This window comes from Triturus cristatus, chromosome 12 (assembly GCF_964204655.1).
Source record: "Triturus cristatus chromosome 12, aTriCri1.1, whole genome shotgun sequence".
Taxonomy (NCBI): domain Eukaryota; kingdom Metazoa; phylum Chordata; class Amphibia; order Caudata; family Salamandridae; genus Triturus; species Triturus cristatus.
The window spans coordinates 494,919,808-494,932,293 of NC_140595.1; the positions used below are offsets into that span (position 1 = coordinate 494,919,808).

The window sequence follows — 12,486 nt, forward strand, 5'->3', positions numbered from 1 at the left end:
ACTGCAAATAATCTCTGTGACACCCTCCCATTTCTGTTTTATGTGAAAGAAACTTTTTTTATACACATAACAAGCATATCAATCTGCAAAATGACTATAACAGACTCTCACACATCACCCACATTACAAATAAATTAATAGAAAAATGAATTTTAAACAATCTATTTAAGAATTATTAAAGGTCATCAGGGCAAGACTCTCCGAAGAACAGAGCAAGCTCTATCAGAGGCCCCCCTGAAAGGCTGGGGCCCTGGGCCAGAGCCCACTTTGCCCATGCCTTAAAACGTCTCTGGTTGTATTCGCAGTTCTCCTACTTCAACCATCTATTTGCTCTTGGGCAAATCAGTCTCCTTGGGACTCTGTGCGCTATTCGGACAGTAAGAGATCACTTTGAGCCGGCCTAATGGAAGAAATAAACACTAAAGGCACAGTAGCCTTTGCCTGTCACGTTGCACTTTGTGCAATCCGATCTCAACCAGAGTCTGCGGCGGTAATAAGTGTAGCGCCTCTTGAGGGAGATAGGTAAAACAGGCCAATGCTTCTTGGAGCTAGGGCCATCCACTTTCAAATACTGAATATCACTGTAAAAAACTATTTTTCATATATAGAGGCTGCCTTCGTGGGAGGGGTATTTGTTACACATGCGATTTTTTGAGGGGTTTTTTTTGAGAAAAGAATTCTTCGCTCAGTTAACCCCCCTTTTTCCTCAGCTCCTGTATAACGAAATTCTAGTCGGGTGACTGGGGCACTGTGTATCTTCTTCACCGTTCCCCAGCTGCCCAGCAGCCCAAAAACAAACCCGCTTTTAATCAGAGCGGCTCTTCGGGGGGCAGGCTGCTCTGCCTCTTCGGTGGCAGGCTGCTCTGGCACTTCGGTGGGGGGGGCAGCCTGCTGTGGCTCTTCGAGGGGCAGGCTGCTCTGCCTCTTCGGGGGGCAGGCTGCTCTGGCACTTCGGTGGGGGGGGGGGGGCAGGGTGCTGTGGCTCTTCGAGGGGCAGGCTGCTCTGCCTCTTCGGGGGGCAGGCTGCTCTGGCACTTCGGTGGGGGGGGGGGGGGGGCAGGATGCTGTGGCTCTTCGAGGGGCAGGCTGCTCTGCCTCTTCGGGGGGCAGGCTGCTCTGGCACTTCGGTGGGGGGGGGCAGCCTGCTGTGGCTCTTCGAGGGGCAGGCTGCTCTGCCTCTTCGGGGGGCAGGCTGCTCTGGCACTTGGGGGGTGGGGGCAGGCTGCTCTGGCACTTCGGGGGGCAGGCTGTTCTGCCTCTTCGGTGGCAGGCTGCTCTGGCACTTCGGTGGGGGGGGGGGGGCAGCCTGCTGTGGCTCTTCGAGGGGCAGGCTGCTCTGCCTCTTCGGGCTGCAGGCTGCCCTCGGAGCGCTCGGAGGCTGCCTGCCCCTGTGCTCACTCCCTCGCTCGCTCTTCGCTCTGCTGCTCCAGCCTGGCGCAGGCTGGAAGTGAAATGCGGCACTGGCTGCTGCTCCTTTTTTTTTTTTTTTTGGGAGACTCCAAAAGGATCTTTGTTCTCTTTCATGTGCCGCCGAGCCCAATAGCAGGAGCAGAGGCTTGCCTGCAAGTGGTCTAATCTCAATGAGGTGTCAATCAAGCTCCCTGGTGGGAGAAGGCAGCTCTTTTGTGCCCGCCTCTGTCTTGGGAAGACGAGAGGAGGAAAACACTTGATCGGGGGAACACAAGGGGGACTGTGCCGCCGACTCGACCCGGATTCTGTATTTTTTGCGTTCTTTTTTGGGTATGATTTTGTATTTTTGCTTACGGGGAATCGGAAGGAAGGGAGCCCGAATGGATTACTGAAAAAAAATTCAAAGAGGGAAAGGAAAGCGAAGGAATCCTCGACTGTAACATCCACAGCAGAGGCGTCCAATGCTTCTCAACTGCGAACCAATGCAGAGAAATGGGGAAACTTCACTCCAAGCATGGTCAGTGTTTCTTTCTCGTTGTACCAGCCTTCTCCCTTGTCTTTCATCATGTAATGCATGCAGTAAACCGAGTTTAACTTTACCCCCTTATCTTTTTTTTTTTTGCATATCTCACCCACTACCCCTTCTTCCACGGACCTGATGGGCAGCTGCTGTGTGCAAACCCAGAGAAAGTCCTGAAGGTACGACATCTTTATTATTCCCCCCAATCACCCCCTCTCCTCGGCAAACTTTTCTTTTTGCTTAGAATAGTTTGAATTTCTTTTTTTCGTGTCAACCTCAAACCCCCACCCCTGTCCTCATTTTAAAGACACTATTTCCTACGCTGGCTCCCCGCTTGTCAAAGTTGTAACATGGGTCACTTCACATGAAAACGCTGGCCAGTGCTTATTTTTTTCTCAGGAGGAAGGAACCCGTGGTCATGGGAACTTGCACCCAATTGTGGAGCCACATTAATAGCATTATCCTGTCAATCTTTTAAAATGTTTTTTACAATGTATAGTTTAACCACTTTTTTAAACTTTGACACTGAATGCATTTGTCCATGATAGTTTTGAGCAGTAGCGGACGCAGATGCATTTCTTAAAGTGAATGGTGACTAGCGAGTTTACTAGGTCCGTTAAAAGTCGCGGGGTCTGCAGCTGGGGGGCCACGGTGCGCGGCTGTGTTTCTGCTCCCATGGTCTAGCTCACCGAAGCCCTGAAGTGCCTGTCTCGTTGTTTCCTCGCAGGGGACAGTTTTGCGGTGAATGCCTGCCTGGCTCGCAAGGGGATCGAAGACTGGATGGTGAAGCAGAAATGTTCGGGCAGTGGGGGCTCCTCGGGACCCCAGAACCAGGTCTGTCGTCATAAGGCTGGCTGCGCGTTCAACCACTCCAGGGTACGTAGGGGCAAACACATGCCCCCCAGTCTCGCCTTTCAGTCAGTAGTATGTCTGTGTCTGCGCGGACCTTCAAATGACAGCGCGCGCTTGCAGTGGGCTGCGGAAGCATCTTTGCTGAAAGTTCTCAGGCAAAAAAGTATTTCTAAACTCCTGTGTAACCCATTTCATCTTAAGCAGCGCTTTACATGGCAGAGCACCACCTGGTTATCAGCATACACACTTAATGACTCTGAGAAAGAGTTTTGGCACACTCTTTACAACTTTTCTGCAGCGATATGTATACCATGTGGATAGTAATTTAGCGGACTGCAGTGCCTTTTCTACGATAGCACCGCCATTTCAGTATGGGGAGCAGAGCAGGTTGCGTGACTGAAAAAATGCCTACGTGATGCAGTTTGAACGGGACTTCTCGTTTTTGTGGCAACTTATTTTGTATAAACATAATGTTTTCTCTCAGCAAATGTTAGTATTTCTCAGTGTGGTGCGCATACACTGGGCAATAAGATTCTTCCCTCTTGCACTCAACATCTGTCTAGAGTGTGTGGGAAGTTTTCTCTCTCGCGCGCGCTACCCCCGCCCCGCCTCCCAGTTTCTGTCCTGGTGCGCTGTGGGGTTCGTTGAAGTGGGGGAGGGGCCGGGGGTAGCCTGGGCTCCTTTCAGGATGCTGTTGGCTCGAGCCCCCTGCGCCTCCCCACCCCTCTCTCTCTCTTTGCCCTCCGTGAAGTGTGTGTTTTTTTCTGCACGCAAATACACTCACTCAGACAGGGCACCCATTAACTTGTAGTTTTTGCAGCACGCCGTGTGATTAGACTATTAGCAGAGTGATTAGCAAAGAAACAGTTTTAGGTGGATATTGGTTTCAACAAACAGCGGTTGCCAAGTGTATGTTCCGCCCGCAGGAAGGGCTGCGCTTTGAAACTCGGGACTTTTTTGCCATGGCTATTTACAGTTTTTTCTTTTCTCTTTCTGTGGGGCACCATGGACCCTAGTGCAAGCAGGAGGAAATGGGACCTCCACCTCCTTGTGCGAGAGCAAACAATAGTGTCAATTGACGTGAGATAGGCACTGTACACCCAGAGCCCCGGTGCCACTGCACCTGCTGTACTAAGAACAACTACGTACCTATGTGCTTTGTCAGTCTCGAGGTACGGTATTTGGAGCTTTCTCAACGTTTTAACGTGGCAGTTAGTCTCGCACAGCGTGTGCCGTGTTGTCAAGCCAGACAGTGTCACCATGTTGCCAAGTCTGTTGTAGCCGTGATGTTCAGTGCAGTGTCTTTCAGTCTAGTCTCGCGCCTGCCTGTGCAGTGTGGTGCTGTTTTTCTTGACTAGTGCCACATTGTTCCATGGGGTGCAGTCTAGTGTTATGTTTTAGTGAGGTTTCGTGTTTCGTGGTTCCGTGTTACTTAGATTTGTACCACACTATTTTGTCTGGTGCCATATTGACAAGTGTCGCGCCATCGGGGTATCCAGAGTGGTGCCATGTTGCTAAGTTGGTGTCAAATCATAGATTGCTGGGCCATGGTGTTTTTTTTCTGTGGTGACGTTTTGTCTATTGTGGTGTCATTCTGTCGAGTGTGATGCCGTGGTGTTCATTGTGATGTCATGCTAACCAAAGTTATGCCATGTTGTTTAATATGGTGCCATCACGTTTTCCACTGTGGCTTCATACCTTCTAGTGTAATGTCCATGTTGTGTTGTACGTTGTGGCACCATGTTTTATGTTGTCCAAAGCGATGGTATTATGTGGATCCCTGGTGTTGACCTTGGTGCTATGCTGCCATGTTGTCCAGTTTTGTGTTGTCTTGTGTGGTATCATGTTGTCTAGTGTGATGGCATTGTATTGGGTCATGTTCTGCTGTTGTGTAGTCCTCTGTGGAGCTGCCCTGGTGTGCACACGGTGGTACCATACTGCACAGTGTTACATCATGTTTTCTAATATTGCATTCTGTTGTTTAACGTGATGTCTTGTTGTCTGTTGTGGTGCCATGTTGTTCAGTGCAGTGCCAACATGTAGTCCGATGTGGTGTGACCACCGTGCCATGCTTGGTGTTGTGTTATTCACTACAGTGCCACCATGCATGGTGGTGTGACCGCAGTGCCATGCTCTGGTGTCGTGTTGTTCAGTGCAGTGCCACCATGCAGTCCGGTGTGGTGTGCCCGCAGTGCCACGCTCTGGTGTCGTGTTGTTCAGTGCAGTGCCACCATGCAGTGTGGTGTGACCGTAGTGCCATGCTGTATTGTATTGTAATTGCATTTATATAGCGCTTACTACCCCTGACAAGACATCAAACCACTTTTGTGGTGTTGTGTTGTTCAGTGCAGTGCCACCATGCAGTCCGGTGTGGTGTGACCGCAGTGCCATGCTTGGTGTTGTGTTGTCCAGTGCAGTGCCACCATACAGTCCGGTGTGGTGTGACCGCAGTGCCATGCTCTGGTGTTGTGTTGTTCAGTGCAGTGCCACCACGCAGTCCGGTGTGGTGTGACTGCAGTGCCATGCTCTGGTGTTGTGCTGTTCAGTGCAGTGCCACCATGCAGTCAGGTGGTGTGTGACCGTAGTGCCATGCTTGGTGTTGTGTTGTTCAGTGCAGTGCCACCATGCAGTCTGGTGGTGTGACCGCAGTGCCACGCTCTGGTGTCGTGTTGTTCAGTGCAGTGCCACAATGCAGTCAGGTGGGTTGTGACCGCAGTGCCATGCTTGGTGTTGTGTTGTTCAGTGCAGTGCCACCATGCTGTGTGGTGTGACCGCAGTGCCATGCTCTGGTGTCGTGTTGTTTAGTGCAGTGCCACCATGCAGTCCGGTGTGGTGTGCCCGCAGTGCCATGCTCTGGTGTCGTGTTGTTCAGTGCAGTGCCACCATGCAGTCAGGTGGGTTGTGACCACAGTGCCATGCTTGGTGTTGTGTTGTTCAGTGCAGTGCCACCATGCAGTGTGGTGTGACCGCAGTGCCATTCTCTGGTGTCGTGTTGTTCAGTGCAGTGCCACCATGCAGTCCGGTGTGGTGTGCCCGCAGTGCCATGCTCTGGTGTCGTGTTGTTCAGTGCAGTGCCACCATGCAGTCAGGTGGGTTGTGACCGCAGTGCCATGCTTGGTGTTGTGTTGTTCAGTGCAGTGCCACCATGCAGTGTGGTGTGACCGCAGTGCCATTCTCTGGTGTCGTGTTGTTCAGTGCAGTGCCACCATGCAGTCCGGTGTGGTGTGCCCGCAGTGCCATGCTCTGGTGTCGTGTTGTTCAGTGCAGTGCCACCATGCAGTCAGGTGGGTTGTGACCGCAGTGCCATGCTTGGTGTTGTGTTGTTCAGTGCAGTGCCACCATGCAGTGTGGTGTGACCGCAGTGCCATTCTCTGGTGTCGTGTTGTTCAGTGCAGTGCCACCATGCAGTCAGGTGGTGTGTGACCGCAGTGCCATGCTTGGTGTTGTGTTGTTCAGTGCAGTGCCACCATGCAGTCCGGTGTGGTGTGCTCGCAGTGCCATGCTCTGGTGTCGTGTTGTTCAGTGCAGGACCACCATGCAGTCAGGTGGTGTGTGACCGCAGTGCCATGCTTGGTGTTGTGTTGTTCAGTGCAGGGCCACCATGCAGTCAGGTGGTGTGTGACCGCAGTGCCATGCTTGGTGTTGTGTTGTTCAGTGCAGGGCCACCATGCAGTCCGGTGTGGTGTGCCCGCAGTGCCATGCTCTGGTGTCGTGCAGTGCCACCATGCAGTCCGGTGTGGTGTGACCACAGTGCCATGCTCTGGTGTCGTGTTGCCCTGTCAGTGAAGCCGTTCGTCACCCTTTGTCTAACATCTGCTCTCTGTCACTCTTTACCTCAGAACTCGCGGGGGCGGGAAGATTGCTTTTCCTTTAAAGCTTGTTTTTGGTTCCTGGTGCCTTTTGAACCGGAGCAGTGAGTGATAATTAGAGAGTGTCTTCAATCATGCGTTTTTGTCTTCCCGCTGCCAGGACGCCTGGCCGCTGCACATGTAACTTGAGCCACGAGCCCCGAGTCCCTGCTCCAGTGTCTGCCTTCAAAAGGGCCTCTTTTATAGCTGAAAAAGTTCAGAGAGGGATTTTGTAGCTGCATCTGGTCTAAGCAGCGCAGCGGTCCGGGCCCCTGCGCCTCACGACTGCACATTCGCACCGCAGAGTCTGCGGAGCAACTGAACTAAACGTTTCTGAAAGTGGTCGAGCAGGGCCTCCGTAGCAAGCTAGGGAGCTGGCCCCAGTCGCCTAGTTTTGTAATAAAAGTCAGCCACTGATAGAAGTGGGTTCCTAATGACCCCGTGTATCGGTGCCACCGCACCTGCTGCACCATGGACAGCCATGCCCCTGATTTCTCATGGGACAATGGTTGTGTTGGTATGACATGCACACCGTTGGCTGCGCTGAAAGTGCAAACACAGCCAGGTGGAGATCAAACCCTCCAAGATGGCGATCTAACCGTCCAAGAAACTCTTCACCAGAGGAGGGGCACTGCTGTGATCTGTGGCGCTCTCCTGTCCATGACAAGCAACACACCCGAACACCAACCCCCAGCGTTGGTTCCAGGCTCCTTTCCTCTGTTATTACCATGTTGTCTCTGCAGTGAAAGACCGTTCAAGTGTAGTGATGTTGTGTGATATGATTAATATACACTAACTTGAATTTAACAATGACCCCAGACAGTAAACCTGACAAACCGTCAATCCAGGAATTAAGAAGCATTGACAAAGCTGATCGGTCTGGTTTTAATGTGCAACAAATATAAACACAAACCTTCCCAAATCCTATTTACCTGCATTGCATGCATTATTGCTGTTTATCACAATAAAACCCGCCCTACTCGCTTTGCCAGTGCTGCGGAAAAGTATCACACAAAATGAATAACTTTCTGACTTGAATACATATTAAAGATAAATAATTTATGAGGAAAAAACAGTGTGATGATTGAGTGCCCTTCTCAGATTGAAAATAGTCCCTTCCTGCAGTCCAGTATAAGAACTCCCTGGAAGACGGAATGATACACCCAAAATCCAATAACATAAGGTGAAGGAGTCAGTCCTCTGGGTGGAGCCAACGTCCATTCTATGCACATGTTAAAGAATTGGTAACAGTAGGTCAGCAGACTGCTGCACTGTCAAAGTGGGTCTAAAAACAGTTCTCAAGATGTAACCCCAGCTACTGGAAGACAAGGGACAATTAGCACCTGGCATTACCGTAAAATATTGAAAATGTACAGATTTCGCCCAATGTTTCATATTAGCTAAAGTTATGTGTGAAGAAGTGCGCCTTTGCTGTCTGTGTTCACACTAACGGCCAATGATCCTTAACAATAAATCTAAAGTTGGCGTTTGTCAACCACCCACCTGCCTACTATTCTGTGTACCCCTACTTTTCTTTAGTACTTGATCAACATGTCATGTCTGCTGACTAAAGAACGTAAATAGGTGAGAAGGGGGTGGTTTCGACCCGAGAGGCTGGAATTGAGGGGTCTCTTAACAGAGGAACTTCCCTGGGTTACTTTTGAATTATGGCTGAATTATGCTGAATCTCTGGCTGCAAAGTTTTGTGACTATGAAAAGACCAGGCAAAATGGTACACGCACCAACTGTATCTGCAAACCCATTCCGTCCCTAAAACACACAAGGCTTGGACTGTTAACCACACCAGTGGTGCAAACGTGTCAAATATGGTTGTCTTTTGATCTTAAGTTGACGTTCTACATGATGGTGTATTCTGTTTCACGATGACCAGCAGAACATTGCATTATGTTATAGGGGATTGGTGAGGTGGGGGGTTACAGAACTATTGTTTTCTTATTCGCATTGATTGGCTGAACGCTATGTTTGAGTTTGAGTGTGACTTTTATTTTCTTGAGCCCTAGTGGTGATAAGTTATTTTTAATTTGGAGTCTGCCTTTCAGCTGAACATGCTTTCCGAGTATTTACATAAAAGACAGAGAGGAATTGGTGCCTCGAAGTCCCGGTTTCTCTGTCTAATTGTACAATATTGTTTTTCCCACGTTCTGGGCGGTGTCTGAGCCCTTTGTGTCGTTCTTTGGTGTCTTTTCTGTAAGCTGATGGCTGTTATCGTCTTGTTGCTTTTGACTTCAAACAGTTGGGTGTTGAATCTGCTGGGTAGAAAAGTAGCTGTCCTGTTTTCACAACCTCCCGCGTCGAGGACCCTTTGATTGTTTGCATTTATTTATTTATTTGCTTCTGTTAAGAGATAAAGCCGCATGCTTCCCAGAACAGCACAACACATGGTAAAGTGCGAGGACCCCGATAGGCACAAAGTGTGACTGTTGACTTGGGGCCGGTCTTGCTGCCTCATTTTATAGGCGCAGCTGTCCAGTTTTGTGGTGAACTTTTAAAAGCAGTTTTTGCCGGGTGCCCAGGACTTGTGCACGACCCAACCCAGACCCTTAAAAAAAAACGGAACTCTTTTGAAGGTTTTCACGCCAAGTGTTGGCAGGGAAAGAACAAAGCGCTGCCTCGCATGGTTGCGTTTTCTGACACCCCCACTGGAGTACCTGACAAGTGTTAAATGCACCAGTGATCCGAGAAGGGGCTGTTTCTGCTGCGTTGGTGGAAGGTGCAGGCGCACACATTAAACGCAGCCCTTACAGGCTGCTTTGTTGCATGGTTTCAGGAAAGGCGTTGACCTCAGTAGCCCATGGGCCGGGGGGCCCGCGGGAGGGCTGCGCGCGCTGAAAATGTTTTGTTAGCCCTGGTTTGGAATGAGGGGCTTTCTCAGACTAACATGCAGCGTGGGAGCGCAGCTTAACTTCAGCTTCATGCGGAGCAAAGGCTGCCTGGTAACCTCCAAGAGGGGGTACATACTTTGAAACCGTCGGCCCTCTATTGAAATAGAAAAATAATCCCTTAAAAAGAGCCGTGAGTGTGACTTTCATAATTTTTTTTTAAAAAAAAACACAAACTGGGCTCAAGTGAATGCTTCACCATTTTTTACCGTGACTCATGGGCACACGGCACTGGGCAGGCAGATTCGCTGACTTTATTTGTGGTGAAGCAGCAATAAGGCCGGAGACCACACAGACTGTCACCTTAAGTGTACTCAGGGAAGTGGGCGGGGGAATCTTACCTGTCAAAGGAGAAAGAAAATGTGCCTGTATTCATTGGTCAGGCTGCATGTCAATCACTCCAGGTTCAGCAAAGGACAGTGTGCCTCGCGCCTCTGAGCATTATCAGATCTAGAGGAGGAGGCCCAGTCTAATATACAAGGCTAGTCTTCTGTGGAAGAAAGACTGCTAGTCTCTCAGTAGCATTCTCATCCTGTGGACATCATGGTGTACGTGTCCTCCAGCATTAGAAGTTACTATCAGTAGCCTGTTGTGAGGCAGTTTCAGTCTGAAGTTATGTGGTTGGCATCCACCTGCTGTGAGCCTGTTGCCCTGGGCCTGCATCCGTATTATATTATATGGCGGTATTGATCTGCTTTTATGGAACCGGTTCCCATATGCTGTTATGAAGGCGCTATCACTCTGATGGACAGGAGTATGATCAGTCTGCTATTTTAGGTGGCAGAATCAAGCCTTTCAGATCAGGCACAGGATCCGCATGCTGTATTTAGACACAGTCTGCTCTTAAAGGGAAAGTACCAGTATGCTGTTTTGTGGGCAGTGAGTGCTTGCTGTTCAGGTGTTAGTATAATTCTGCTACACACAAGGAAGACTTTGTGTTTGACATAGTAGTTCAAGCACGGTTCTATGGGACAGTGTCAGCCTCTTTTAACAGTACAGCTCTTCCGGTGTTGGTTAGCCTCTTTTAACAGTACCACTCTTCCGGTGTTGGGTAGCCTCTTTTAACAGTACCACTCTTCCAGTGTTGGGTAGCCTCTTTTAACAGTACTGCTCTTCCAGTGTTGGGTAGCCTCTTTTAACAGTACCGTTCTTCCGGTGTTGGGTAGCCTCTTTTAACAGTACCGCTCTTCTGGTGTTGGGTAGCCTCTTTTAACAGTACCGCTCCTCTGGTGTTGGGTAGCCTCTTTTAACAGTACCGCTCTTCAGGTGTTGGGTAGCCTCTTTTAACAGTACCGCTCTTCCGGTGTTGGGTAGCCTCTTTTAACAGTACCGCTCTTCCGGTGTTGGGTAGCCTCTTTTAACAGTACCGCTCTTCCGGTGTTGAGTAGCCTCTTTTAACAGTACCACTCTTCCAATATTGGGTAGCCTATTTTAACAGTACCGCTCTTCCAGTGTTGGGTAGCCTCTTTTAACAGTACTGCTCTTCCGGTGTTGGGTAGCCTCTTTTAACAGTACCGCTCTTCCGGTGTTGGGTTGCCTCTTTTAACAGTACCGCTCTTCCGGTGTTGGGTAGATATCACTAATCTGTTGTACAGTCACACCACTCTGCTGCTGTTGAGTAACATAACTCTATTGTTATTTGGCACTATAAGTTATTATAGGGTTGATGTTACTCTGCTGTTGTGGGCGGTATTAGTCTGTTGTCATGGGGCAGTATCAATCTGTGGGTTTTGTAAACAGAATCAGTCTGTTGTTACTGGTGGAATTCCAGTCAGCTGTTTTTTGGGGGTGACATGTGTATCCTATTATGGTAATGCTGTTAGCCTCTGTTTGCTCATTTGGAGCAGCACGGCCCACAGTTATGGAGAGATATACGTTTATTTTATGCAATAACATTAACCTGCTGTTCTTGAGGAAGTATCTTGTGAGGTGGACCATTTGTCGCTATGGCGGTAGTATCACGCTGCTGCTATCAATCCACAGATATGGGGTTTTATTACTTTTAATGTCTGATTTAGGCTACTATCAATCTCCAGTAATGGAGGCAGGACTAACCTACTGTTTGGGATCTTAATATCGCGCTCCTGTTTATTGGTCATTATCATTCGCTATTTTGAGGGCAATATCTGTTGCCTGTTGTGGAGGCAGCACTGATATATTGGTTTTTTTCTGCTTTAGGGGAAATAACCGTTTACTGATTTTGGAGGTAACAATCCTCTCATGTTATTGAGTTGATATGACTGGTATGGGACGGTATCAATCTACTGTTATTCAGTCTATCGGCCTGTTATTACAGAGAAGCTTTAGTGTTCTGTGATTGGACGGTACCAGTCTGCTGTGACAGGGCCACAACATGCTTCTAGTATGTGGTGATATGAGCCACCAGACTGACGGGAAGCTATTTATGATTCAGTGGCATCAATATGCGGCTATGAGGTTTGTGTCAGACTTCCGGTGCGTGGGTGGGATTTTCACAGTTACTGTGGCGATGTCAGCCCTTTGTTACGGGGTGGGGCACAGTTGACCTTTGCCCACGGATGGTGACCAGTCTGTTGGTATGAGAGTGATATCAGCCTAATTATATGGGGGTGGTTGCAATTTGATGGCATCGACTGGCATCATTCTGCTTTTATGGGGGCACTTTCACCCTGGAGATATAATGGAATATTGCCAGCCTACCATTTGGGGCACAGTGTCCCTGTTCTGTTAAAATGGAGCAGATTGAGCCTGATGTCATGGAAGCTGTGACAATCTGCTTTTATAGGGGCAGCATCACTGTTACAGCACTGGGAACATTATGTGAGTGTTGTGGGAACAGTACTGCTATGTTGCTCTCATGGGGACAGGATCTGTCTGCTGTTCCAGTCTCAGTATAACTCTACTGTTATTATAGCTGATACAGTATCACTCTGTCACAGGACAGTATCAGTCTGTTATTACAAAGGCAGTATTACTC

General features: G+C 49.2%; 1 protein-coding gene across 5 annotated transcripts in view; it reads left to right on the forward strand.

Annotated features, from left to right (window-relative positions):
* The first annotated feature begins 970 nt into the window (after positions 1 to 970).
* Positions 971 to 12,486, forward strand: part of NKD1 (NKD inhibitor of Wnt signaling pathway 1) — a 209,712-nt gene continuing 198,196 nt past the window's right edge. Inside the window, exons 1-3 of one of the 5 annotated variants that reach the window (XM_085638632.1) lie at positions 971 to 1,927; positions 2,077 to 2,109; positions 2,658 to 2,806. In XM_085638632.1, coding sequence (XP_085494758.1) covers positions 1,903 to 1,927; positions 2,077 to 2,109; positions 2,658 to 2,806 — 207 coding nt within the window. In that variant the 5' untranslated portion in view covers positions 971 to 1,902. The remainder of the gene's footprint in view (positions 1,928 to 2,076; positions 2,110 to 2,657; positions 2,807 to 12,486) is intronic. The other 4 variants (XM_085638636.1, XM_085638634.1, XM_085638633.1 and 1 more) reach the window with 4 other exon arrangements.